Below are 25,382 nucleotides of genomic sequence, written 5' to 3'. Positions count from 1 at the left end.
ATACACATTTGCATAGGGATGTGCTGAATTATTCATGTCTCCCCGACGAGGCAAAAGAGGCATCTTCCGAAGAGAGATTTCTGGTTATCCAAATGATATGCTTTTAAAAGGAATTTCCTGTGCTCGCAGCAGCTGAGACCTAGGTGAAAAATAGTCCCGAGATGCTCTGTGCAAGTCTTAGAAAGCTCTGACTTGACAGACAGGCTTGACACTCCAAAGCCAATACAGCATGGTTGAACTCGCAGCAAAATACGAATATGCTGCAGTCTGAGATGGCTCCGAGCATCCTGGAGAGCTACCAAATCACTGCTGTTGAGCTGCAAAATGTCACCTCCTCCCGTGCTTTTCCAAGGCCAAGATCCACGGGGCTAGAAATCTGGGCCTTCCTGGTGGCATCACTCACAACCTTCGCTGTTTCTACGTGACTTCAGTTGCCTCCATCAGCTCACACAATACAAACCACCCCCCCTTCCGAAGCTTTTTGCAACCCCCAGAGCGACAATTACTCCTGCTAGAGCCTTGCCCTTACTGACGAGGAGCATCAACACGCTGACAGGAACAGAAGGTTTTGCAGTTGGTGAACCAGCCCAAAACTGTTCGGCCCGGCTGCCGGTTATGATTTATGTCTCTAAAAAAGCACAACAACCCCAACCACCCCCTCCTTCTAAGGACTGCCCGAAACAGAAGCAATGATGGCCAGGTTCAGGGGATGCCACCGTGGCCCTCCTGCACCCGCAGCAGGTGAGCCCTGTGCTTGCTCATCCCTCAAATGCTGCCCACAACCATCTCGAAAGCCCACTCCTAATGTGTTAAGCAGGAATGAGACTAAACTGAGGCTCACCTCCTGCTTGACGCCAGCACCTTGGCTCTTTTTGTGTTCCCTGTGTCCAGCTCTGCCCAGCAACATTACGAATGAACTTATGTCTTGATTTATTAATTGATGCACAAGACCGCCACCTTAAAAAACAAAACAGAACACAACAAAAAACAAAACAGAGCACATTTCCCATGATTAAGGAGGGGATATTGAGCACGGATATGCCTGCTGAGAATGTGACAACTATCCCAGCACCAGAGTCATCGCTGCCCAGCTCCCCCAGCCACCTGCTGTCTCCTAGAACTGAGAGCGTCCACCTTCACGTGATTTACCTGCAGACAGATATTCCAAAACACCAGGGCTCAGGAAGTACAAGTGCGTCTCAAGACAGCCAAACAGAGAACAGGCCAAGTTATGTGCTGGCAAATCTCCACTTGTTTCACCATTATCATAGCAGAGAATTTGGCTCCAAGCATGTAGCCATTAATTAACTGTCCAGTTAACTATGTCAGTAAACCTATTTGCTATTACACTGGGAAATCAATAAGCCGGACTTTGTTAACCCTCTGAACTGATCTGTTAATTCATCCTTGATAAATAAAAAAATACAATATTAAGAATACCAGAGTATACTCATGAACAGTTCATGAGGTTTGTATTGTGATCACCGAACTGTGGAGTAAAGCTGAAAAGAGGAAAAAGCGCGTGCTGGCACTCCTGTGGCACCCGACCACAAACCCTCCCTGCACCACAGAATCGGCCATGCCAATGGCACAGGAGGTCCCGGCGACAGCAGGAGCAGCACAGCCTTTACCAGAGGACACAATTCACTGCTTTCAGCTTCAGAGACTTGCAATGAGGACGATTTTCCACATGTCTCCCAGCATAGGCTAGTGCTCTCAGGAACACAGCAGTCTATCTGCCCTTCAAGTTTTCTAGGAAAACCCCAACGCTAACTTTCTGTTCCACAGCACAAGACATTTAAGGTGCTTGTTATTTTTAAATTAAACTTCCAATACACTAATTTCCTCCGAGAAGAGGAGCAACGTTGCAATTTCCTCTTCCTGGCCTTCTAATTAACATAACGACATAATAATTGCAGGCTCAGCCCTCCTCAAGCCCCAGATCCCACTGTGCAGGCATGACACGGCAGCTACATCTGTAGGAATAGGCACTTGCAGTGGGACACAGAGATGGCAAAGGAGATGGAGATGCTTAACTTTTTCATGAGAACATTAAAGTATCTGAAAAATCCTAGATGTTTAGGGCCAGCATTTCCAAGAAGGTAAGTAACTGTACTTTGCCCCCCTTGGGAACGCTTAGCACATTCAGAAATCTACTTGGCAATTCCCTTTTGGTTTAGGACATACAATATCAGGTGAACGCTGAGTTAGGACAGCTATATTCCATCAAATCCCTTCAGAAGATACTTCCAGATCTTGGTGGAATATATTTATCCATAAACTTAAAGGAACTGAAGTTGTTTTGATTTTTCATCCTAAGAGTTCTATTTTTGAATATAGATAAATTTGATGCATCACTAAAAAGTCAGCATTTTTCAAGAGAAGACAAAAATGACAGAAGTTAAGATTTTTGATTTATTTTTGAAGGTTACTGTATTTTCCAGTTGCTTTCAATTTCAATCCATTTGTTTCTTCCCTGAGGTAGCTACCACTGTGATATTGAAAAGGATTTATTTGCTCACTGCTCAGCTGATGATACTGACATTGCAAGAGTCCTGTCCTACATGTCCCACAGTACTGGGGACATGTTGGGACATAGTCACAAGCTGTCTGGAGAGGCTCATGCCCAGCATGTGTGTGTTGTTCCTTCTCTAACAACACACACACACAAAAAAAGTCTAAGAAGACATTATTCAATTACAGTTTTATCAGCAGGGCAACATACGACCGTATCTCTGCATTTTGCTGAATATGTATCCTAATCTACCCCTTTGGCAATAAAAACAGGACCTCAGAAACACAGTTCCCCTGGGCTCAAGGGTTAATAGGACAGCGTTTCATTCCCTGTGGCTTTTAAGGGCTTGGCTGCTCCCTGGGCATCTGCACTGGTTACCCAAACTGCATTCCTATGTCCTTCCATCCCGGCAGCAGCTCTCTCTTGAGCATCCCTGTCACAGTTATGAATCACAAAATAAATGCTTTTCTCGAGGCTTACCACTATCCTTTGCACTTTAAAATGCTGTCTTGCTGTCCACCCTGATGGATATTATACCAGGCACCATATGCAGAAAAACTTCCCGGGGGAACTTGGTTAATTGAAACAGCTTCACGTGTGCTGGTCTCAACCAAGTTTCCCGTCGTCCCGAACTTGTAGGATCTTGCTTTTCCTCCTTGAGGCACTTCCCTGCAACCAGCAATAGGTTTTCTTTGCTGAGAAACCTAATGTGACTCTGCAAAAAAAACAACCCTATGCGCTTAGCCAGTTCCCAAATTGTGTCATTTCCAAAGAGGGCTGGGTTTTTACTTTTTTTTAAAGCACGTATGAAGCTGATTTCTGCAGATGGAGTAAAATGCACCACGTGAACAAGGCAGACTGGCTTTCTCATTGGACACTGAAGGGTTGCTATGATTCAGACAGGATGCCTTAATATTTAAATTTCCACAAGCTAGAGAGGTACTGATATCAGAACAACCATCAGAAGGCCAATCTATTCGGAGATCCACCTCACAAGTTCGAGGAGGCTGGTTAAAATCAGCTTCTGTTCCTGTCTCCTGGAAGTTGACACGTTTCAGTCACCTGAGTAAGATAAGATTGCCAAAGATGAGTCCAGCAGTACAGTGCACTTTTAAATGATCATGAGGAGACACTCTACTGTCATCTCCTTTGTCCTTGGTGGGAAAATGTCAAAAATAGCAAATTCTTTTATTTATAGATATCTTGGGGATCTTTGTCCCCATTTTTCTCCTCCAAGTGTTGTTTTTATACAGAATCACTATTATTTCAAGGCTTTAATTTTGCAATACTGCCGTAATGCTCAACTCTGTGCAGGAAATTTATTCTGCAGTGTTATTTTAGCCTCCTCTAAAATTTGGCGGGCCTCACAAACAGGGAGATTTGACAGGACCCCTATAGCTCAGGGTATCAGAACTGAAGGTGTGTGAGTTTGGTTTCGGGGTGGTGTTTTCCCCTCTTTTCTGTCCTAAGAAACCTTCATGCTGACCCTGATCTTGACCATCACGTTCCGAGCAGCATGACAACTGGGGAAAACAAGACTTACGGTGTCAGCCACTTACATGTGTTCTCACGTAGGCACCATCTGTTCGGTAGTCCCACAAGTCAGCAGCTCAGCTCACAAAAAGCACTGTCACATGAAATATCCTGCTGACACAGAGACCACGGTGCGAGGAACCAGCCCGCTAGTGCTGAGCCATCAGGTTAAGGCCTCAAGATGTACCAGTGAAACACTGGGATCATCCTTTAGGACTTTTCCTTCCTTTTTTTCCCCCTGTCCATCCCTAAGGGTTAAAGGATGTGTCCCTTCGTGACCGTGCTGCTCAAGCTTGGATCCTGAGAGAAAACAAATCTGTACTGACTAACCTGCCGGCTTATGATCACAACTTGTGTGCTCACAGTGAAGGACTTGGGATTGGCACCTGTGAAACACAGCGATAAAAATTTCCATCGTTTTACATGGGAAAAGGACCAAGCTCAACACGGACAGACTGCTCACTTCTCCACGCATACATACCTATCTGCAACATATGTACAGCTTTAAATCAAAACATGGATATATCAAACAGTTACTGCTCAGCACAGCACCATATTTACCTTAATAGACACTATAAATTCTCCGTATCTGAGTATTTCTGACATCTGGCTTCTGCTTGGAAACCTTATCCTGTCAGTTGGCTCCCCAGGAAGATGAGGGCCTGACGATGCTGTGCCTCACACCTGGGCTCACCTTGCCAGCAGAGGCGATGATGTAGCATTTGCCTTTCGTGGTTTCCCTCAGCAGTTAAGCACATTTCTGTTTTTGCAGAAATACATTTTTATGCTACGTATACACACACCTTTTTTTTCCCCCCCAAGTTCTGGAGCACCTAAGTCTGCTCATAAATGTAGAATGGAAATCTTCCTCAGCGTGCAATCCCTTTCCTAGCAACTACTAGCCAGCTGAACTAAGCAGCCTCCCTCTTCCCCTCCTCCCTTTCCAGCCTTGCAAAAAGACCAGAGTAGCTGACTCTGCTCATTGGAGGGATCACTCAACATCACTGTTTCAGTAATGAGAACCTTGTTTCCCCCCCAAAAAAAAGTAACTCAGCAACTTGTAGAAGCGTTGGCATGGAGACACAAGCAGATAATCCTAGAAAAGGATCGTTCCGCCAAGTTTTCGGTTTTGATTGCTGAACTCTCAGCTCCTCCTAAGCATCCCCTGCTGGCAGGCTGCTCTCAGCCGGAACGGGGAGTCACAGCACGGTGGGAAGGGCCCCCTGGGTCCGCCTCTCCCACCCCTGCTCCAGCAGGGCCACATCCAGGAGGCTTCTGAAGATCTCTGAGATCCCAGCAAGCCTTCTCTTCTCTTGGTGAGCAGTCCTGGCTCTCCTGCTGGATTTACTGTGACCTAGAGGTCACACCCGAGCAGCACTGATTGTTTCTCTCTCGGTAGTGCCAGAAGGACCCCTGCCAGGACGCGGTCCTGCCCATCAGCAGAACCTAACTGAGCAGCAGTGGAGGAGGTTGCTTATCAGAAATTCTGAATCCACTTTCACGGTGATGCAGCAAGAAAGCCTCTGCACTTCAGCCTGGCGCAGCGGCCAGGTTGCCAGGGGGCTCAGAGCAGGCAGAGGCCACTGAGGAGCAGCATGATGGGTTTCTCCAGAGAGCTGCTGCAGGCTGCAACATCTCCCTGCACCATGTGTGCTGACTGACCCTCCGGGCACTACTGCTGTCCTCCTCACTAACTTCCCTTCCCAAGGCAAAGCCAAGCCTTGATCCGGGAACTGCTTTCACAGCTCCACAGAGGGCACAAAGAAATATAACCTGAGATGGTCAAACCCAAAGCAGATGAAACAACCTGAAGGCATGCTGGAGCAGCTCCACAACTAGCCCTCCCTGGCTGGAGGCAGGCAGTGAGCACACAGCACGACGCAGCAGCAGCTACAAGCAGCAGCAGGAGAGCAGCAGGCTTTCTTCACGCTGCAGGGGATCAGAGAATTCAGAAAACAGAGACAGATTCAATTTAATACAGTAAATTAAAGGGAAACCAAGAGAAAAATTGGGGTCAATCCAGCACGCACATGGCGTTCTCATTGATGAATGAGTAGATGACAGAATTTTTACATTTCAGAGGTCTCCAGAAAAGAGCAGCACCCAGAAGCTCAGCAGATGGCCTTGACAAAACGGCCTGCTTCAGAGCCCCAGTGGGAGCTGAGCCCTTTCAGAATAACTGGAACGGTCTCTAGCTATCAAGCAACCACCCGCAAACAAGGTGAATTGGCTGTCACAGCATTTCCTCTGGTTAGTTCCAAGTTTTCCCTGTTCTTTTGTGCATCTTCAATTAAAACATCGTTCTTCTCCCCACCTCCCTGCTCCCCCAAAGCAGTCTTGCTGTTAGCAGCAGCAGCAGGGGCGCACCAACAAAAGCCCTGGGTTAAGTTCAGCTCCAGAAATGCATCTGAAGCTGCAGCTCCAGGGCTCTGACACTAGCACTGGACGAGCGTGCTGCTTCCCCTGACGTTCAAGGATGCCCCAACACAGCCATAATCCTGCTGGAAGGAGGGCCAGTGAGCAAACCATACCGCAGGCTGCCTGGGCTGAGCCTGCAGCTGAGTGAGAGAAGTGACACGGAGCAGAGCTCCAGGAGTCCCAGACACGCACAGCTCTGGCCATGCCTCCAGCTGTACCTGCACTGCTGCAGTGAAAACTCACCAGCAGCTGCATGAGGTTGCTGCAATCTCCAGAAACACCTTTTGTCTTGGCTCTGTGCGTAGTATCAGAGTCCTGGGCTCCTGTACTTTCAAAAAATCACAAAGAGAAAGAAAAGGATGTAGTGGTAGCAAAATATTTTCCTGCGCCTACTGCAAATCAGGCATCTCTCACTGAGCAGTTACAGCAAATACCTGGGAGAGCACGGGTAAGGCTTTGCTAAGTCTCTTCTGCATTTGGAAGTGAAGGGAGCCCTTGCTGAGAACAAAGGCAGGGAAGAAAAAGATAAGATCAGAGATGGTGAAAAGGTATCCATAAAGGGCAAGAAGGAAAAGGGGGGGAGAAATCAATCACAAATACAGACAAGATCAAGCAGCAGCACGCCAGTGACAGCCGTGCTTCCTCGGGAAGGGAAAGCTGCCGGCTGGAGATGCAGTGCTGCTCTCTGCACCCACTGCAGAGCAGAGCTGCTCCTCTCCATAGCAACAGGAGCCTTAGAAGCCAAGCTGGGGACCGACAGGCAGCTGAAAACCAAAACACAACACGTATTGCTTCATCAGCGCTATTTTAAGCCCTGGCTGTGTGTGAGGTATGCAGGACGTCTGGAGGAAGCGCATTCTCCCACCACACCTGTCCGACTAAGTAGAAATCCTGTAAGAACTTGCTGCTCAGGAGCTACCAGCTCCAGCTGCTGCTTATGAGGGCTGAGGACATGCTCGGATCCTGACCTTGAAGGCTACTTACACCGGCTTGGAAACAGCTCTGCTCAGGTGCCCGAATGACTCCAATAAAGCCATTATGCTGACTGCATTGGCAGGGCTTTGGAAACATTACTGAGCTCATCTCCTCCTCAAAGGCACCGATGGAGCCTGCACAGCAAATTCCAGAATAGCCCAGCAGTGTTCAGAAGCTCATCGTGTTTGGGGTGAATGGATCGTGCTGAAAAGGCTGCAGAGCAGCCAGGGTGTCAGTCCTGGTCTCGGCTCAGCTTAGCTGCTGAGATTAGCTTCCTTGTGGAAAGGGGCAAAAAAAGAAATGCTATCAAATCATAGCTCCCTAAACTCAAGCATCTCAGCTATGTTTTTTGGCTGTTAATTATCCCAGTTAACTAAAACTGCTTCTTCCCATGCCAGCTCCAGACAAGAATCCTAATAAACCAACAACCCCTCTTCTATGTCAGTCCTACAGCAATGAAAAAAGCCAGAGCAGCCGAGCTCGCTCAGTGCTTCCTGCCCAGCCAACTGCGAGACCTGCTGCTGGGAATTTCTCCTCTTTTCCTGCAAGGAGCAAGCACGCAGCAGTCAGAGCCGTCCAGAACAAACACAGCTGAGCACAATGCGACGTAGCTCTTTCTGCACCCATCCAGGAGAGCTTTACAAATAACAGCAAGACAGGGGCAGTGCAAACAAGGCAACTCTTCCTGGGTGCAGCATCTCTCAGGGCTGAGAGATGAAAAATTGTTTTATTATTTTATTTGAACATTAAGAGGACCACAAGGAAGAAAGAAAAGGCATCTCTTAAGATTAGCCAAAGACATTTCCAGCGTCTGCCATGAAAGTCATCTTTTGAAACTTTCATATTAATATTAAACATAGTTGTAGCTGAGATTCGCCCTCATCTTAATGAGTCATAAGATTAAAAAAAAAAAAACAGCACTGCACTCAGCAACTTTGCCTTGGCTCAGCACTATTATCTTACAGACTTCATCTGTATATCTGCTAAATCGAGAACTCCAGAAAAATTTGATCCACATACACTACCCATCCATCTGCCTAACCACTGCTTCTGTGGATAACGCTTTTGAATGAGCACTTGGATTTAAATTACAGAAATTTTTAATCAGCCAATCCTTAGCCACTCTATTTATCAGCCAAAAAAATCTTCATGGATCTTGGTTTTTCATTTCCTCATGCAATACTTTATTCAAGTATAAAATATTAATTTTTAAGCCGCTGACTGAATTTACCCTTATATCTGGAGAAAACGACAACTTTATCCAACAGGAAAAGATTTCTAAAAGTGCTTCATAGAAAGAATCAGAGTAATTTTCATCTGCATAGATTATGGAGTAGAAAGAAAAGTATGAATCAGCTTGTCCTCATAAAAACCGGCTTGCTAATTGAACTCTGTTTCCTATACAATTAGTTACAAATGAGGAAATATTTCTTTTAATAAGCGGTTTGAAGGTTGCCAGGAGCAAACCTCTCCGTGGAACACATCCCAAGTTGTTCTGTTTGTTTTCTCGCATGTAGGATATCTTACTGACCTCCAAGTGGAGGTATCCCAAGAGCTTTGTAAGGGGTTAAGCAGCAGCACAGCACATACATAAAGCACTTTTTGGGCAACCAGTGTGTAAAATAATGACATGCGCCTGAGTCCTGGTGGGGTCTCAAAGCACATTCTTGCTAAGAGGAGTCCTCAGGACCCACGGGATGCTTGCCTCTGCCTTGGGAGGCTCCAGCCTCAGCCTCCAGCTCTCAGTCCTGCCGAGATCGGACGCGGTGTTTCGCAGCACGCCCCCTCGCTTGTGTGCAGGTAACCAGCACAGCACGGGAAATCACGAGGCACAGGCTGGAAGTCACAAGGGCTTCGCTGTTCCATCTTAGGAAGTTTAATTATCCTGATGATGTTATCTTAATTAAATGGTAGTTAATCAAAGTTTATATTTAAGTCTGAAATATGAATGTATTTTCAAAACTCTTGATGATAGCAAATCTGAAGAGACAGAAAGGAAAGAAAAACTACCAGAGAAAGTAGGGCTGCTTGAATTTGATGAATGCAACCCTATTTCTAAATCCAGGCAATTACAGCTCCAGCGGCTCCCTGTTCAGGCTCCTCTAGGTCGACCAGATTTCTAAGGGGAAGCTGGAGGGAGGGTCTAAAACAAGATCTCTTCCCCTGAAAGCAGAGAAGCAAAGAATAAGAGGTAAAATTACCAGTAAAATGAAAAAAGTAACCTGTTAAGTCTGTGGTTAGCAGAGAATCCTTGAAGAGTTCTGCTGCATGAGTAACTCTTTACACTTTCCAGGCTCACAAAAACAGTGCTGGTCTTGTAGTGATCTATCAAGGTCCACACATGCAAGCCAGAAGTCAGTTGGAGAGAGTTAATGGGGAACGGTAACCTTCTCAAAGAGGGAAGAAAAAAACTGGCTAGATATTTAGAAAATTGATTCTTGATTCTTCATGGATGAGGGAAATTTAACATGGACAGCAGAGAGAAAAAAATGGAAACCAGGAATTTCAGCTCCAGACATAACTAAATAAAGAGGACTCTACTAAATGGAGCCATCATCACCTCGGTACCTGAGCAGCGACAGACACAGCAAGCCCCAGTCTTTCACCCGATCCCAACAACAGCCTGCATCCTCCAGGACTCTGGGGTGCAAAACAGAACTCCAGGAAAGAACTTAAATAATAAAAATAGTAACATAAAGTGAAACCACACAAAGGAAGAAATGGCACTGACAACGTTAGGTGTTGCTAAACATCTCTCCGTCCTTATTTCACCCCAAATTGTGATGAGGGTGCAGGGCACACCAGCACTGCTTGCCCCAGGCCGCGTGCTGGACGGTGGGATGGGAAGGGCTGGAGGCTGCACAGCCATCCCAGAGCCTCCTGGCACAGCCCGGGGCTGTGGGGCATACTCCTCCATCGCCATTCCCACATGTTTTCTGGAGTCTCTTACAACCAAGGGACCTTTTGTGCTTTGTATCTGAAAGTTTAGCAGGAGCAACAGCCCCCAGATACCAGCACAAACCACAGCAGAATATACCCGTACCGCCCTCATCCCTGTGGGTGGACTCCTGCTTGAGAGCCCCCCTGGCAGCAGGCAGGCTGAGCTCTGCCTGCCCTCACCCAGGGCTTTTTCCTTCGCAGCCCCCATTCTCACACGCCGATCCGTCCCGCAGAGAGCCGCTCCAAAGCGAAGAGCCACAGCCTGCCAGTTAGGGAAGTGGATGCACTTATAACCTCTGCAAGCAATTAAAGCCACTGCCCTTGCTAACCGGGGCGATTTCTCCGAGACTTGAGCCTCCAGAACTCAGTAATTACTTCTGCTGGCCTTTGTTCTCGGATGAGCTTGAGATAGCAAGTTTTACTTCCAGTTTGTGGCAGAACCAAAAAGGAAATCTCCGAAAAAGAAATTCAGTGAAAACAATCACACTCCTGCCCTCTTCCTTTTAGCAGTACAGAAAACGCTTTACACTCAGTACTAATAGCTGGCTTCTGTGACCTCCACGCTCGCTCCAAGCCTTTTGTCAGCCTTGGCTGCTGGCCCTTTTTTCATCTTAGACCCGTTTCAGTTTGCCTTTGGGTTTTAAGGAAAGTAATTCCTCATAAGCACGGATTATTTTCAAGTGGAAAATTAATTCTATCTAGATTCATTTGAATCTAGAGAAAAAAAATAATTCTGCAGTTGCCCATGTGTTTCAGCAAACCAGTCACTCCTTGGCATCTCCTCACCTCACCGCTGCTTTGTGCTCACAGTGATTAGCCCCACTGTGGGTAAGGCAACAAGGGGCACGATATTTTCCCCCAGATAACCTTTCTACCTTCAATTCAAAGCAGTTTAAGGCTTCACAAGGAAGTGAGTACCCAAACAAGTGCACTTCATATCTTTACAAATCCTGCAACAAAGTGGGCAGCTAAGCGTTCGCAAACAAATACTGAAATGAAAGCCAGAACACAGATGCCCAACAGAGCTAGGGCCAGGCGAGCATTTTTAAAATTAACCAGCCACTCTTGGTGCTCAATCTGGTGCTCAGTGAAGGGACTAAAGATTTAGAACAGGACCCTCCTGCCCTCTGATGCAGGCACCTTCACTGCCCATTACTACCTCAGGTAACCAAGAACCGAGGCATTCCCAAAACTGTGAGTCACTTCTGGGAACATCGGCCTGATGGAAGAATAAGGCGAGCCAAATGAAGCTCGTAAACAGGGAGCTACTTGCAACGTTTGCGTGAGTCATTATTATTATTTTGTTTTCTTGTTATTCTCATCCAGTCAAAACCATTATCTTCAATTAAGAAGGCACATTTGTTCCTGGAGGTATGGCCATGTTCAGTCACATCAGATCACAGCTTGAGATCTGCCCACAGCCAGGATGTGTCTCTGGGAGCCTGCACTGTTAACTTGTTGGATGAACAAGATGAAAGCTGCTCTACAAGATGGAGCAGCACAAGAGAGAAGAGGCAAGTCCCAGCGAATGGTGGTGATCAATATACTGTGGCTGCTGAGCTCCCAAGAGGCTGTGTGTGAGAGCAGCTAAGCCTTAGATTCAAGATTGGTAGGAAAATGAAGTGCTACAGTTAAAATATTCAGGTTCCCAAAGATAATCAATTGTGAGACTGAGTACAACTACCGAGCAGACACTCCCTATTGTTAATGCCCTGCAAACGTTAACTCGGATATGTCTTTGTTACTTTTCTGTGTCCTACCTTGGATGCTGAGCTTTTGTCAATTCAAGGATACGTTGCCTATTTCAGCTGACTCCAAGGCAATTCTCACCTCCCCCTCCGTTGCCCTCAAAGCACTCGCAGGACAGAGGGGAAGGCCACGCCACCTTAAATCTTCATCATCCATTTTTAATTATGGTTGGCAGGTACCATCCCACCTGATCAAGCTGACTGCACGAGCTGAGGGATCGGCTCCTGCTGTTAAGCGAGGTGACTGTCCCGACTCCTGTGTGGTATCGCTTGCTGCTGTAACACCTGCAGATGTTGGAGCACTCAGATCCCCAGCAAACGTTTGTTCGGACTGCTCGGTTGTGGCAGTGTATGCACAGAAGCCTGAACAGGCTTTTGAGCGCTGACAGGAGTCTTCGTGAAATTACATGGGAATCGAGGCGTTTGAAGGCGTGTTCCAACCCCAACTTAAAAATCCAAAGCATGTGGGAGGACAGAGCTTTAATTGCTACGTGTTGGAGATGGAAGACAACGATGAGTATCTGAAATACAAAATGAGCACAGAAAGAGTGGGCTCCCAGACGGGGGACAAACCATCCATGGCCTCACTTAAAGTTTGCAAACAAATTGCTTACAGGCCTGAGGCCTGTCTGCACAGACGCAGAGATGCCCACACGTGGTCACTGCACGGAGACAGTTTAAAAACAATTTTTCATGGTACGTTTTTGTTCTTGCCACACTACACTTTTAATGTTTAAAAAATGAAGGTAATTTTAGGTAATGGTCTTGATTCCTCCCTTTTCCTCCTCTCTGGTCCTTCCGTCACTCCGTTTAAGTTCCTGAAATGAAGCAAGCTCTGCCCTGAGCTTTGGGAACAGCATGTGAGAGCCCAGTCTGGTCTTGGTCACCAAGCTGGTGACCCAGGAACTTCTTCCTGTTTGAATAAATGCAATATTGGAACAAAGGAACAGAACGGAGAATAGAAATAGGAGCTCTCCTTTCTAAAATGTCTCATTTGCAACATGGAGGGGAGGTTGCTTTTTTTGTTTTATTTAAATAAAGGGTACTAACTTATTTAGGGTGTAAGAAGAGAGAACCATGGCAGAAACCTCAGCAAAAAAAGCAGCATGATAAATCTGGCTTACCTCCCACAGACACAAAGCAAACTGTCATTAAGTTACCCCTCTATGCGGAGGAATTGAACTTGAGCCCAGTCTCTCTCCTTTTTTCACACAGGATTAGGTGATAAGTTAGCCAGAAACAATCCCAAAGAGCTCCAAACCCATCCCTTATATGGCAGATATCTCTGAAAGTTCCTTTCCACCACTGATTTTGGCAGTTGTGAGGAGGATCTGTCCCATTTTTCCCTATCACCTCTTTCCTCACAGTACGCTGACTTTGAGGGGGTGCAGCTCTCCTGACATCATCACACACCCTGGAAGTCGAGGCATATGCCAAGACTTACATCTTTGCCGTTTCTGCAGTTCCCCTATGATGACGATATAACAAAAAAAAAAGCCTCGTAAGCAGTCCAAAATTACAGACAGCTCCCAACTGAATAAATATTAAAAAATAGCAACTGACATCCAAAACTACCCAACAGGAGGGAAATGTATGTAGTGACAAACTGCGGTTTCAGCGAAGAGGAGAAAATAACCAAACTTCTGCTACCGTTAGTGCTGACTCACCACGTTCTGGCTGCAGGAGCCGACATCCTCAAAGGCATTTGTGGTAGTGGAGATGTCCCTAATGCATTCACGTGCCTCGCTGCACAAATATGTTGCCTAGAACTGACACAGAAATCTGTGTTCTTGAGTTCTTAAGAAGGTAGCTGATGCTCTTCAGGGCGTCAAGACCACTGTTAGGGTAAGAGTGGGAAATAACAGGCACGAGGAAAGGCTTTTCCCTGCAGAGGGCAAGTGAGGTCATATCAAGACTAAGCTGCAGAAAAGGATCAATTCATCCATCCTTTCTCATCTTCTGCCTTCCCTGGACTGAAAGCTGGTTTCTCTTACTGGTACCCTCCTCTTTCAGCCCAAACCAGCAATTAAAACACTCATCAGCAAACCAGCAGCCAGAGGCCCAGGTAAGGGAGGAAGCCACTGGACCGCAGTGAGGTCATCCAGCCGTTGGTGCTGCACTGCAGTGAAGCCCCAGGCCAGAGCCATCAGGAGGTGACAGGGACCTCATATGTTGCAAGCACATTTTCTGTCTAACCTTGATTGCCTAGGCCAACTGCAAGGCTCATCTCTTTAAGTTTGCACGGTGAGTGTTTGCCAAGAGGACAACGCTGGTTTGACTCCAGTTCTCTGTGATGAGCTCTAAGCCAGCAAGATTCATTCCCACCTTTGTTGAAATTAATTCACATCTTAAATTACGTAGCAAAGGTCACTTACCTAACTCTAGAGTGGAATTAATCTCTGGCTAAAAATAGGATGATACTGTCCCTTTATTTATCAGCTGGTTTCAGATCAGTTTCATCCTTGATGTCTTTGCTACATTGTGCTAACTTAGTATATGATTACCAAGAGAAAGCTTATTTAATCATCCTGAAAAATACCTATTATGAATAATACAAACCATCAAAATAAAGGCTGTAGAAACAAAACAATATCCAAATCTTACCTTTATGATTTATTATCTTACAGATATGATCAGATTTCACCAAAGAGCTCTCTCTACGTTCAGTATCCACAGAGTGACTGACAAATAGGGGCATGGACCATTATCCTCGTTTTGGCCAGTTGGTGTAGATGAGAGATTGCCATCACACATACAAATTAGTGGGGTGAAATCAGAGAAAAACCAAACCATGGATGATGACAAGAGACGAGACGTTACAACCGGCTGCCACAGCTGGGGCCTGCCTCTCCCAGTGCTTCCATGCTTCCTGCCCAGGCCCCTGCCTAGCACGTGTTTAGGGGCGGGTGAGAGTTACCCCGTTCACCTTTCCTCACAAGAATTAAAAAAATAAAATATTACGTAGGCAGAGATAGTTCTCAGAGAAAACACAAAGTAATATTCAAAGTGTCAGAGCCCACAGGCAAGAACAGATTTCTCACAACATCACAGCAGCCTCTGATGCCGCAGAGCTGACTTGGGGATTCACCCAGCCCATCTGCTGTGCGATTCCAGGGACAGGGGTCAGCATACGCCACAGCTGAGAGCAGGGATGGCAGAGTCCTCACCCTGTCGTCTTTAACAGCTCTTTGTTCCGCCTGCAGACACACGACCTGAAGATGCAGGCTAAGAAAGAAAAGAAACACATGAGAATTTTTGGGCTCTCTTTTCTTAAATCATGAGGTGGTGTTGTCAGACACCACTATTTGGAAAAAAGCAAGGGATGTGGCCTATATTTCAATATTACTATTTTTTTTTATCCAAATATTTAGCACAAGCAGACAAAACGTAGCCTCTTACAGCCCAAGTAAATTTCTCTGCAGTTTGTAACACCATCCTATGAAAAATATTGATAGAAGAAAGGAGGGCTGAGCCTCCCCAGCACGTTCATGTATTTAATTTTGGATGATAAGAGCATCCCGAGGAAAAGCTCACCCAGTAATGAAATCCGTAATAAAAAATGACCGCCCAGAAGTAAAAGTAGTCATACACAATTAATGAATTCATTCAGCCAGCCAATAAATCAAAACAGCGAACCAGGTTCTCTTCGTCACACACAGAAACATTTTTCAGTGCTTCTTACGTAGTACTTTGCTCAAGGCCTGTACTACCACTTGGTTATTTCTTTAATTCTTAACCATTTACAATATACTTTAGTGTTATTTAAAATTTCAGTGTCATTCAATGATACTGCTTAAGAACATATTCTTCTTTCCAGGTATCTAATCAGGAAATTAAGATCAGATTTATTCTTCGGGTCAAAAAAAGCCTGTGAGTATTGTGTAGGTCAGGAGGTGGCCAGGGCATGGCTTCAGCTTTCCAGCAAGGGTCCCAGCTCTTCCCTTTGAGGGGAAAAACAGTCCAAAGAGAGCTCGGGCACTCAGTTATTGCTGCCTGAACCTGAATCTACAAAGCCCTTGGGTCACAGATTCAAGAGTGTTAAAATTTGTCACACATTTTCAACATTTTCACTTACTATTCAATATTATATTCAAAAATAGACTACATTAAAATAAACTTTTTTTTCCCTCTGGACGCAAATTCTGTGCACCTGTGACCTACCCCAGCACCAACTGGGCACAAAGCACTGTGCTGATTCTCCAGGCCTTTTCCAACAGCAGGCTCCAGATAGTGCCAATTTCTTGTGCCAACTTGGTAATGAAAGGTCACAGATTCCTCTCTTCCAGATTTCCACCATCTCTAGGAAGGAGGGCAGTGGGGAGAGCCCATACAAGGTGACTCACGATCAAAAACCTGCCTCCAATTACCGTTATTGCAGCTATGACTCCCGAGTGAACCTATTAATCAGAGTCTCCGCACAGCAAGATCTTTAATCTGACATAAATCCTTTCAAGTCACCTCCAAACCTGGGAATAAACCCAGTTTTCCTCCTCCCAAACAATTTCAACAATAGCCAAAGCCTTCCCTGCATGCACCAAAACACGCGTGCACAGCCCTGCTCCCCAGGCATGAAGCTAAGCAGGGCACACCTGTTTTCTGAGGAACTTCAGGCTGAGCAAATCCACCTAATCCACCTACACCTGCCTTGTGGTTCACCACAGAATTTTTGCAGCTTAGGCACGGCAAAAACCATCAGTTACACAGATCCCCTCAGGACACCGTGACCTTGTCGGGAGGACGCAGCCCCTCGGAGCCACATGCTGCTGCTCGTCTGCGTTCTCCGCCAAGTTGCCTCCTTTAGGCAATACACCTCGGAGTGACGTTCAACAACACAAACACTTATTTGCAGGCGACGCTTTGCCCTGAGAAGCATCAGAGCCTGAAGGAAGAGCAGCGATACATTCTGCATTTCCCAGCCAGCATATGAATTTTGCAGGTCCTGTGGTACTGCCCGCAGTGCACAGCAGCCGGTGCTCACGCCGTGCTGGGGGCTGCACACCCACCTGCTCCCCACAGGCCACCTCCGGGGGTATTTCAGTGGGGAGGGCAGCTCAGCGAGCACAAAGTCACTACATAAAGGAGCTGGAAGAGGGGCAATCATGGGAAGGTAGAGGAACAAGGTTTTATATACAGCTTTGGACACACCTGGTCTGAGAATCCTACACCTTCCACCTCCAAATTGCAGTCACGTTGTCCGAATAAACGACAAAGCTTCTTGCTCTAGGAAACCTGTGAAGTGAGAGGAAGCTGGGACCCTCAGAGTGATGACAGAAGTCTTATTTTTTCATTCTGCTTTTGGCTGGAAAGACACCTAGAGTACAGGGACAGCCAAGATTTTCCTCCCCAGCAGCGCACAGCCAGACCAGATGGCTCCCTGTGCACATGGCCGGGCCAAGGCCTGGCCATGAAGTTCCCATTAAAACCTTAGCTTGGAAAGACTCAAATTTTCGTGTTGATGAATACATGACAGGATTGATGAAAAGCATCAAACCCTTCCCCTGAAACTCCAGAGAAGATCATGTGCCACTGCCTCCATTTTTCAGCCGAAAAGGGAGGACCACACGATGGAGCTGCCTTGCCTCATGACAGCTTCAAAGGGAGAGGCAGAATAACATATTCCTCCAAAAATCTCCCATACAAACACATGAAATTACTCTGATTATGGAACGTGACCAAAAGCCCCTCAAGTTTCTTAGAGTGTTGCTGATAATGTCTCCACTGTTTCGATCCCACTGGAACTCATGCTTTTAAAATTAATTTCAAATAACCATTAAAGAGCCACGTCACTTGATACCCAAAGCATGCAATACTTATGTGCAATACAAAAACAGACCTTGGCTGTAGAAAAACACAGTATTTATAACATACATAATATTTAGCTGTTTAGTTACTTTTGTATTCTAACTAACTTGCAAGCTTTAAAAAGATAAGACCAAGGATAGTCTGAGCTTACAATTTTTATGTCAGTGATCACCATTTAGTACAGTTTCCTTACAAATATGGTGTCTGTGTGGTATATTATCCGTGTTAGACAGCATTTCATCATAGTCCTAACCGGGCAGGTCAGAATATGAAGCACGTTTGGCAAGGATGGGAGATGGAAGTAAGGGAAAATGTAAGGTCATCTCTCGCCCATGTCATACAGCCACATCTGTGCTTCGCAACGCCGCATTAGGCAGGAGCAGCCAAACGAGCACCAGTACAGGCATTGTGCATTCACACAACATCAAGCAGCCCCTGGGGAGGCATCTGCTCGGGTCCAAAGCAGGAGAGTTGGGAAGCCCAGCGCACCTCACCAGGGCTCTCATCAAGGCTCATTAACTCCTGGAGACAGCTTCAGCAACAGCCTGAGCATCCTGCGATTGTACTTGTTACATGGTGTGACACACTGATACTGATTCCACTCCTGGCTGCAGCTGGGATCTCTTGCTTCCTGTTAAGCATTCATTTTCCAGGGGAAAATAAAGGCTTTAGGATGAAACCTAGCTTGTATTTCTACAGTTTGTGTGGCATCAACATGCTCTGCTCCATGCCTAGAGCTTCTAAGGGCTTTTCCACTCTGCTAATTACTACCAGGATAGTTTATATCAATGCAGATAAACTGGCAAGAGGTGCTTACGTTTGCTCTGAAATTTTATGTCAGAGAAACCAAGCAAGTATGGAAATGCAATAGCGTAATACTAAAGAAGAGACTCAGCCTGCTCTGTCACACAAGAACACTGGCTAACCAGATCCTTAGCAAGCTTCCTCCAAATACCCACAGACAAAGGAACAGAATAAAGCAGCGCTTCAGCTTTGACACCTGCGGGAAGACTCTAGCACTCATCTGCATAAATCACTGAGAAAGCAAGCTGGTAGCAGAAGCAAATTAAAATCCACGGAAGAACAGCTAGTAGAGAAGAAAAAGAAGAGAACAAGAACTGCTTGTCACATGGGCAGCACCACAACATAACATTTCCAGCAGGGCTAAAAACAGCTTCTAGCAACGGCTTCAGCACAGCCCGCTCTCTAGCCAGGGTTGCCTTCCATGAATCCCTCAGCAAGGTAGTGCTATTACTTTATCAGTAACAGGGGCAGAGCTTGGCCTGTGATTGCTTCACATGAAGAAGAAATTCTACCACGGAGCACGTGACAGCACTGAATCTCATTTTCCCCTCATCACAGAGCTTCTACACTGGAGGACAAAAGCGAGCCCCACAAGTGAAGGGGAACACTGTTCATTTATCAGCCTGCACTACCACATCCCCTGACCTATTTTATTACTAAAAATAGTCCCTCTTAGGTCACTGCTGCAAATTGAATTCTGCTGCTTCATTGCCCACTGCAATCTCATGGCACTGCATGCTGCCTACACACAAAGCACTAAGTAGGTTAACTTATTCACTGCCGAGGATGCAGCCAGCCTGCTCACAGCGATCAAAAGAAACACTTCCCTTTTTTTTTTTTTTGGCAAAAATATTTATGTTCTCTAACAATGCAGTTTAAGCCCAAATCCAATTATTTAGGTTGCAATTTGAATATCAGCATACAAAAGCATGGCCTCATATTTGTCCCTATTTACAATGTTTTTCAATATTCTTCTTACAAAATATGTTTTCCAAGGAATTCAGTGTTAATAACGTCCATTGCCAAAAGAAACCTTACCAGGAACAACAGCCAAGTCTCCCTCATTAAGCCCCTTTCACTATGACAAGTCTACGAAGGCACAAGACAAGAGGCACGAAGTCAAAATGTTCTGAGTCAAACACAACACTTCCTTTCCAAAGACCAAGACACTGCATTTGTAGCTGGCAATACAAAGCACCTCACGATTATCACACCATGAGGAGAGCTGGCAACTTCTGACCCAACAGCCAGAACAGTACTTAAAAGAGGGAGAAAGAAGAAGGTATGAATTTGACAGAAGAACTTACTACAGGATCCTGAAGCAGAAGACTGAACTAGGTTTTATTGACCAGTTTCACGCTTAACACAGAACAAATACACAGAACATGCTTTGTCCTTGCTACACTACTTGAGCTAGATAGAATAAAATTAACATTAGTGTGTTTCCCTTGGCTATTACCACATCTTCATTTCATTACTCCAATAGCTTCCCAATTTTAAACAAAAACCAAAAAAAAAACCAACCACACACACAAAAAGATCAAAGATAACCGACTTATTTCATGTCAGCTTTCTCCTAAAAGCACTGCATATTCTGGTGGGACTTACAGATGCAGACAGAGCAGAACCATTCAAATGATTAGTGGCCTCCTTAAGCTAATTTCATTCTTTTTTGGTTACCAACTCAAGTTTCTCCCTTCCTGCTACACTACAGCTAACATCTGTCAAATCTGGGCTTTCTTCACAGTGAGGAAATCCAGTATTTTCAGGGGACAAAAGTGATACTGAGTTCTTATTTCCAGCTAGTAGGCCAACACGCCGTTGTTCTGTCAATACGTGTTGCCCAAAGATACGTTACCCTCTTCAGCAGCATCCAGTCACAGGACACAGGCAGCACACCAGAGACACCCAGCATATGAGAATGAAGTTGTTGTTAAACTAACATGTTTTTTTTCTGTCACCAGAATGCAAGAGAGATGGGTATTGACTTATTTACAGAATCAAGACATGGAGTCCTCATTACTTTTAATGAGAGTAAGCATGTTTCACAGCTTTAGCCTGCAGAAATAAAAAGACTCCTCTCAACGGGATGTTCTTTCAGACCTTTAGTTTCTCTGAGATGCCACAGCACTAGTTGCCTTTTTTTTTTTTTTTTTATTTATTATTAGTATTTCTTATGAAATCAGAAGAGTTAATTTGGAACACTCTTAAGGCAGTCGATCCACTTGAAAGATACATGACTTCATTCTCTTCTTGAATTCTCCAGTAATACTTCTGTATAGCAACTTTCACTATGAGAAATCCTATTTATAGAACTGAGATATTCTCCAAGACACACACTATGAAAGCACTCTGAGTTGTATGAGATCACACAACAGGTCAGATAACTAACAGGATTATCAGTTAAGTTAGCAAAACCATTAACAAAGAATGATGCTCAATGCAAGTACAAATCAATTATTTGTGCAGTTTTTCCTACACTTGCAGCAAAAAAAAAAAAAACAAAAAAAAAACCTAAGAGATCACTTGTGTAAGTATTTAATTGCCTAATAATGGTATGATAGCAGCTTGGAAGTATCCAGACCTTCTTGACCATAGTCACTTTCACATTTTGCAAATCAAAATTTAACATAAATTTGCAAACCAACTGATTACTCACCAAATCAGAAACAGAAAGGTGGTTGACCAAGCTCTAAGGTGTTCCAAAACCTGGCTGAACTGTAATTTATGGATTGTTAAGATAAAACCTGGCCAGCTTTCCAATTGTCAGGATGCACTAAAATGGATTTAAAAATGCTCTGGAAGCTCATATGCACCAATACTACTGGATTTTGGACAAAGTAGGAAAAAAGTAGGAAATACATGATCTATTTTGGGCTAAAAGTCAAAGACAAAATGAAACAGACTTCCCAGAATATAATTCAGTCCAAACCTCTGCAATTTACCATTAAAATCTTCAGCCAGTTCATCACTTAGGCTGGGTTCTGCCACTCTCTTCTGCCTGTGGGGAGCTCCAAAATCAAATCTTTTGTGTTTCAGCTTCTAAGAAAATGTAGGACTGTTACCAACCATCTGTTAAGCCCACACCGCTCAGAGGTACTAATTAAATGAACTGTCGTATCTTAACTTCTATCACAGTGAGTTATAAATTACAGAAATATTGGTACAAAGACAAAAGAAGCACTTGTTGAGACCTGAACAAGTACTCGTGTTAAGTGAAGTGGAGCGTAGATGCCTCACTCAGTGGGACGGTTTTACACCCACAACCCCATCCTCAGTCACTTCTAGGTGGTGGACACCTAAATTCACCTGCAGGAGCACCCACATAAAGCCAAACCCAGGTCACTGCAGCACTGGGGTGTTGGGCAGTTTGATCTTCAATCTGAGTTATGAAACAGCTTTGAAACCAAGAGCCAGGGCTGGAATGAACAAGAATTGTTCTTTGTGGCCATGAAGTCCCACCACCTCCTTTTCTAGGAAATGAAAATCCGGGAACTTGAGGACCTCCTGGAACCAGCACTGCTCGGAATATACAGAAGAGTAGACAAAGCAGTCAGCTCATATTCACACACGGTGAAAAAATAATTAGCTGCCATCTCACACTCCGTTTTGAACACCTGCACACAAAGGCTAAACCAGCAGGATGCCTCCTTCTGCTATTAGTGTTTTGCCTCACGCTTGCTTGCTCTCTCCCTGAGAAACACCACTTCAGCAAAGCGACCCCTTGGAAAGCCCCACATTTCCTAACACCTATAAAAACACTTGTAAAGTAGCTGTGTGCTATAGATGCCAAATCATCAGTTGCAAAACCATCTCATCAGCCTGTCCATATTTCCTTAGTCTTCAGCAGCTGCAAAATTAAAAATAGCTGCCATAGGCAAAACGCCACTGAAAATGAGAAGGTTTGTTCACTTATTTCAAGCTGATAATAATGTCACTGTTGTCATGTTTGGGCTCTGAAAGGAACACTAATGAGGAAATGGACAAAATTATAAAGGCAGAATAAGGAACATTCTAAAATAGGAATGGGAAAATTACCCTCCTTTTAATTTTACATGGAAAATCTGACTAGCCATGACAAAATAATATGCTTACTTGGCTCTTTAGGATGAATTCCTTGTTAACTACAAGTAGAGCAATCATTTCAAGTAGCATTGTCAGCTCTTAAACATTGTTTCTCACCCTAACCCAATGATACTATTTTATCAGGTATCAAAACTATACACCATCATTGCCTCCTCATGACTTCAGAAAGACACAGCTAATAAGAAACAATTACTGCACGATTTTTTCTTCTGCTTTTGGTAAGAGCCTGGCAAACCCTGACATTTCCACAAGACACGGTTCACAGAAAAGGATCCTGCTTCAAGAATGAGAAATGTTTTATCTGGTTTAGCAGCAGTACTACCTATGTTCCGTATCCATTTCTGCTGTTACATTGCCTATAAAACTACCAAAACGTAATTCTCATTCTGTGAGCTGAACACAGAGGGGTGTGCACAAAGACTGCTGGGGAATCCGCTCACTCCATTCATAAAGCAGCAGTAGTTACGTAGCTAAATGCTGCAAGGCAGCTATTTGGGAAGGAGAAGGGCTGTTGTTAGCAGGTGAAGCCCTGTGCTTTAGTCACACATTCAGATTTTCTCTAGTACTAATTAGCCATGGAGTGAAACCTTGGTTAACCCAAGGCTAACAACTGCCTCTTGGGGCTGCAAGCCAGGTCTCTCAAACCCCTGGCATGGCTGAAGGATTGGGATTGCCAAATCACTTCTGAGCTACAGCTTCCCAACACTGCACCAAAGGGAGCAGATAGCTCTGGAAGGGCCAGGATCGCTGAAAGGCTACCCGGCACCCAGGAGCAGGGCAACAGCCCACGTCCAGTTATCTGCATCCAGGCATGAAAGGCTGAAACCATTCATATAAACCCCAAGTATGAACTCGTGGTAACATAAACGCAGTCCATCACCAGGATTACCTGAGACTACATTACTTTTTGGACACTGCCACACCCCAGCACAAAGTGGCATTTAGACCAGAGCAGAACACAGACAGTTAGCTAAAAACTCATCACTGAAGGCACTTCTGAGAGGACATCCTGACCACTACAACACATTTCACCTTTTGAGTTTCCTCACTGTACTTAAAGATTACATTTTAAATAGCAGAAATAGTTCTAGAACAGGTGTGAAATAAGCAGGCTCACTCACTGAGATCCACATGCTGTGTATTCAGACCTGAAGGACAATCATGATTTAAGATGGGAAGTCCTTTTAAGTTCTACCATTTTGGTTTAGTTTGTGTCACTTCTATCTTAGCTTGCTTTATTTGGGTATAACTGCCACAGAAGCAAGAAGCTACACAGGGATGATTTTTTAAGAGCTCTACAGCCAAGAATTGCATACACTGTTTAAGTCCCCATGACAATATTCCTTACTCTCAGGTTTAAAATTCATGCTGGAAGCCTCACTACATCACTCTGGTTATTTGCCTTGAACCTTGCAAAGATTAACAAAGTCTCTGCTTTGCAGAAATAACTTCCACCTCTCTACCCAGAAGAAAGTTCTGTGTTTTCAGCTACCGTATTCAGACAAAGCTTTTAGGTATTTCAGGCACCACAGGGGTCTGTCTTCCTGATGCCTATTTCAACCTCATGCAAGAAAGACAGAAGGCAGCGCAAATTTGGCAGAATAATTCTCAGAGGAGAAACGCCTTGCTGGTTTATCAGGAAAAGGAAGCACCTTCAGTGCTTTTTACAAATCTGCTTCCCCACTCTCTGTTGTTGCTGCAGTTCTGAACTAACCCAGCGATGAGTACGGGGGATTTGCGATGCTGGAAGCTGAAGCCTTTCACTTATTTACAGCCCGCTGCTCCTTTTGTGCAATGCAGCTTGCGGTACCCTGCAGAAACATCCACGAGTCTGAATGATTGCAGGCTCCGTGCTCTTTCTGTTAGGCCTGGCAGGACAGCAAGGCATTCCAGTTTGATTACCATGAAGAACAGCAGCACCAATGCAAAGCTAAGACTATCCTTAAGATGACCTTGTTTTTATCAAAACAACGTGACTAAATATTCTATAGAAAATGCTGGTCTAAGCCTGGAGGAGAAAATGACCGATGCTCCTGAGCAGCAAGTGATGCTCAGCTCTGAGAAGGAATCCAGGCAATGCTGAATTGAAAACTAAAGCACAAGGGGAGAACGCAAGGAAGGACACCAAGGGGAAGACAGCAAATTCACCAAGGTCAAACCAGGTGAAGCTTTAAAAGGAGTGCCTCATTGCTATTACCCTCACAAAAAATATGAGAGAAATTATTATGCATCATCCCCACCAAAAGCTCAGCCATGCCTTACTTCTGTTGGGCCAACACAAAAGGTCATCTTACGCCCTCTGCTCAAGGCAATCAGCTCATACTGCTGAGGACTCCACAGATTTAGCTCCCTCAGACCCGCCACCAGCACCCTCGGCTGCCCAGCCTGAAGGCTCAGCATCTCTAGCAGCCAAACTGCTGTTGATTTCTGCTGCCCTTGCCCCAGAACTATTAAAAACACTGGCATTTTTACACAGGCAGATAGTGGTAGGACAAGGGGAAATGGTTTTAAACTAAAAGAGAAGAGATCTAGATTAGATGTTAAGAGCAAAACCTTGACTC

At 45.0% G+C, this 25,382-nt stretch overlaps 1 protein-coding gene across 10 annotated transcripts in view; it reads right to left on the bottom strand.

Annotated features, from left to right (window-relative positions):
• Positions 1-25,382, bottom strand: part of SERGEF (secretion regulating guanine nucleotide exchange factor) — a 142,357-nt gene that overhangs the window by 16,869 nt on the left and 100,106 nt on the right. For 2 of the 10 annotated variants that reach the window (XM_072039272.1, XM_072039276.1), the window contains one exon: positions 15,297-15,354. The exons of 5 other annotated variants lie outside the window; for them this stretch is intronic. In XM_072039272.1, the coding sequence (XP_071895373.1) occupies positions 15,297-15,354 (58 nt within the window). Of the gene's footprint in view, positions 1-841; positions 958-15,170; positions 15,355-25,382 lie in introns of those variants that run through there. 3 more of the 10 variants (XM_038179555.2, XM_072039270.1, XR_011809847.1) reach the window with 2 other exon arrangements.

Source organism: Anas platyrhynchos, chromosome 5 (assembly GCF_047663525.1).
Source record: "Anas platyrhynchos isolate ZD024472 breed Pekin duck chromosome 5, IASCAAS_PekinDuck_T2T, whole genome shotgun sequence".
In the NCBI taxonomy this organism is placed as follows: Eukaryota; Metazoa; Chordata; class Aves; order Anseriformes; family Anatidae; genus Anas; species Anas platyrhynchos.
The sequence above is the reverse complement of the archived record's forward strand: the minus strand, read 5'-3'. Positions and strand labels throughout refer to the sequence as shown.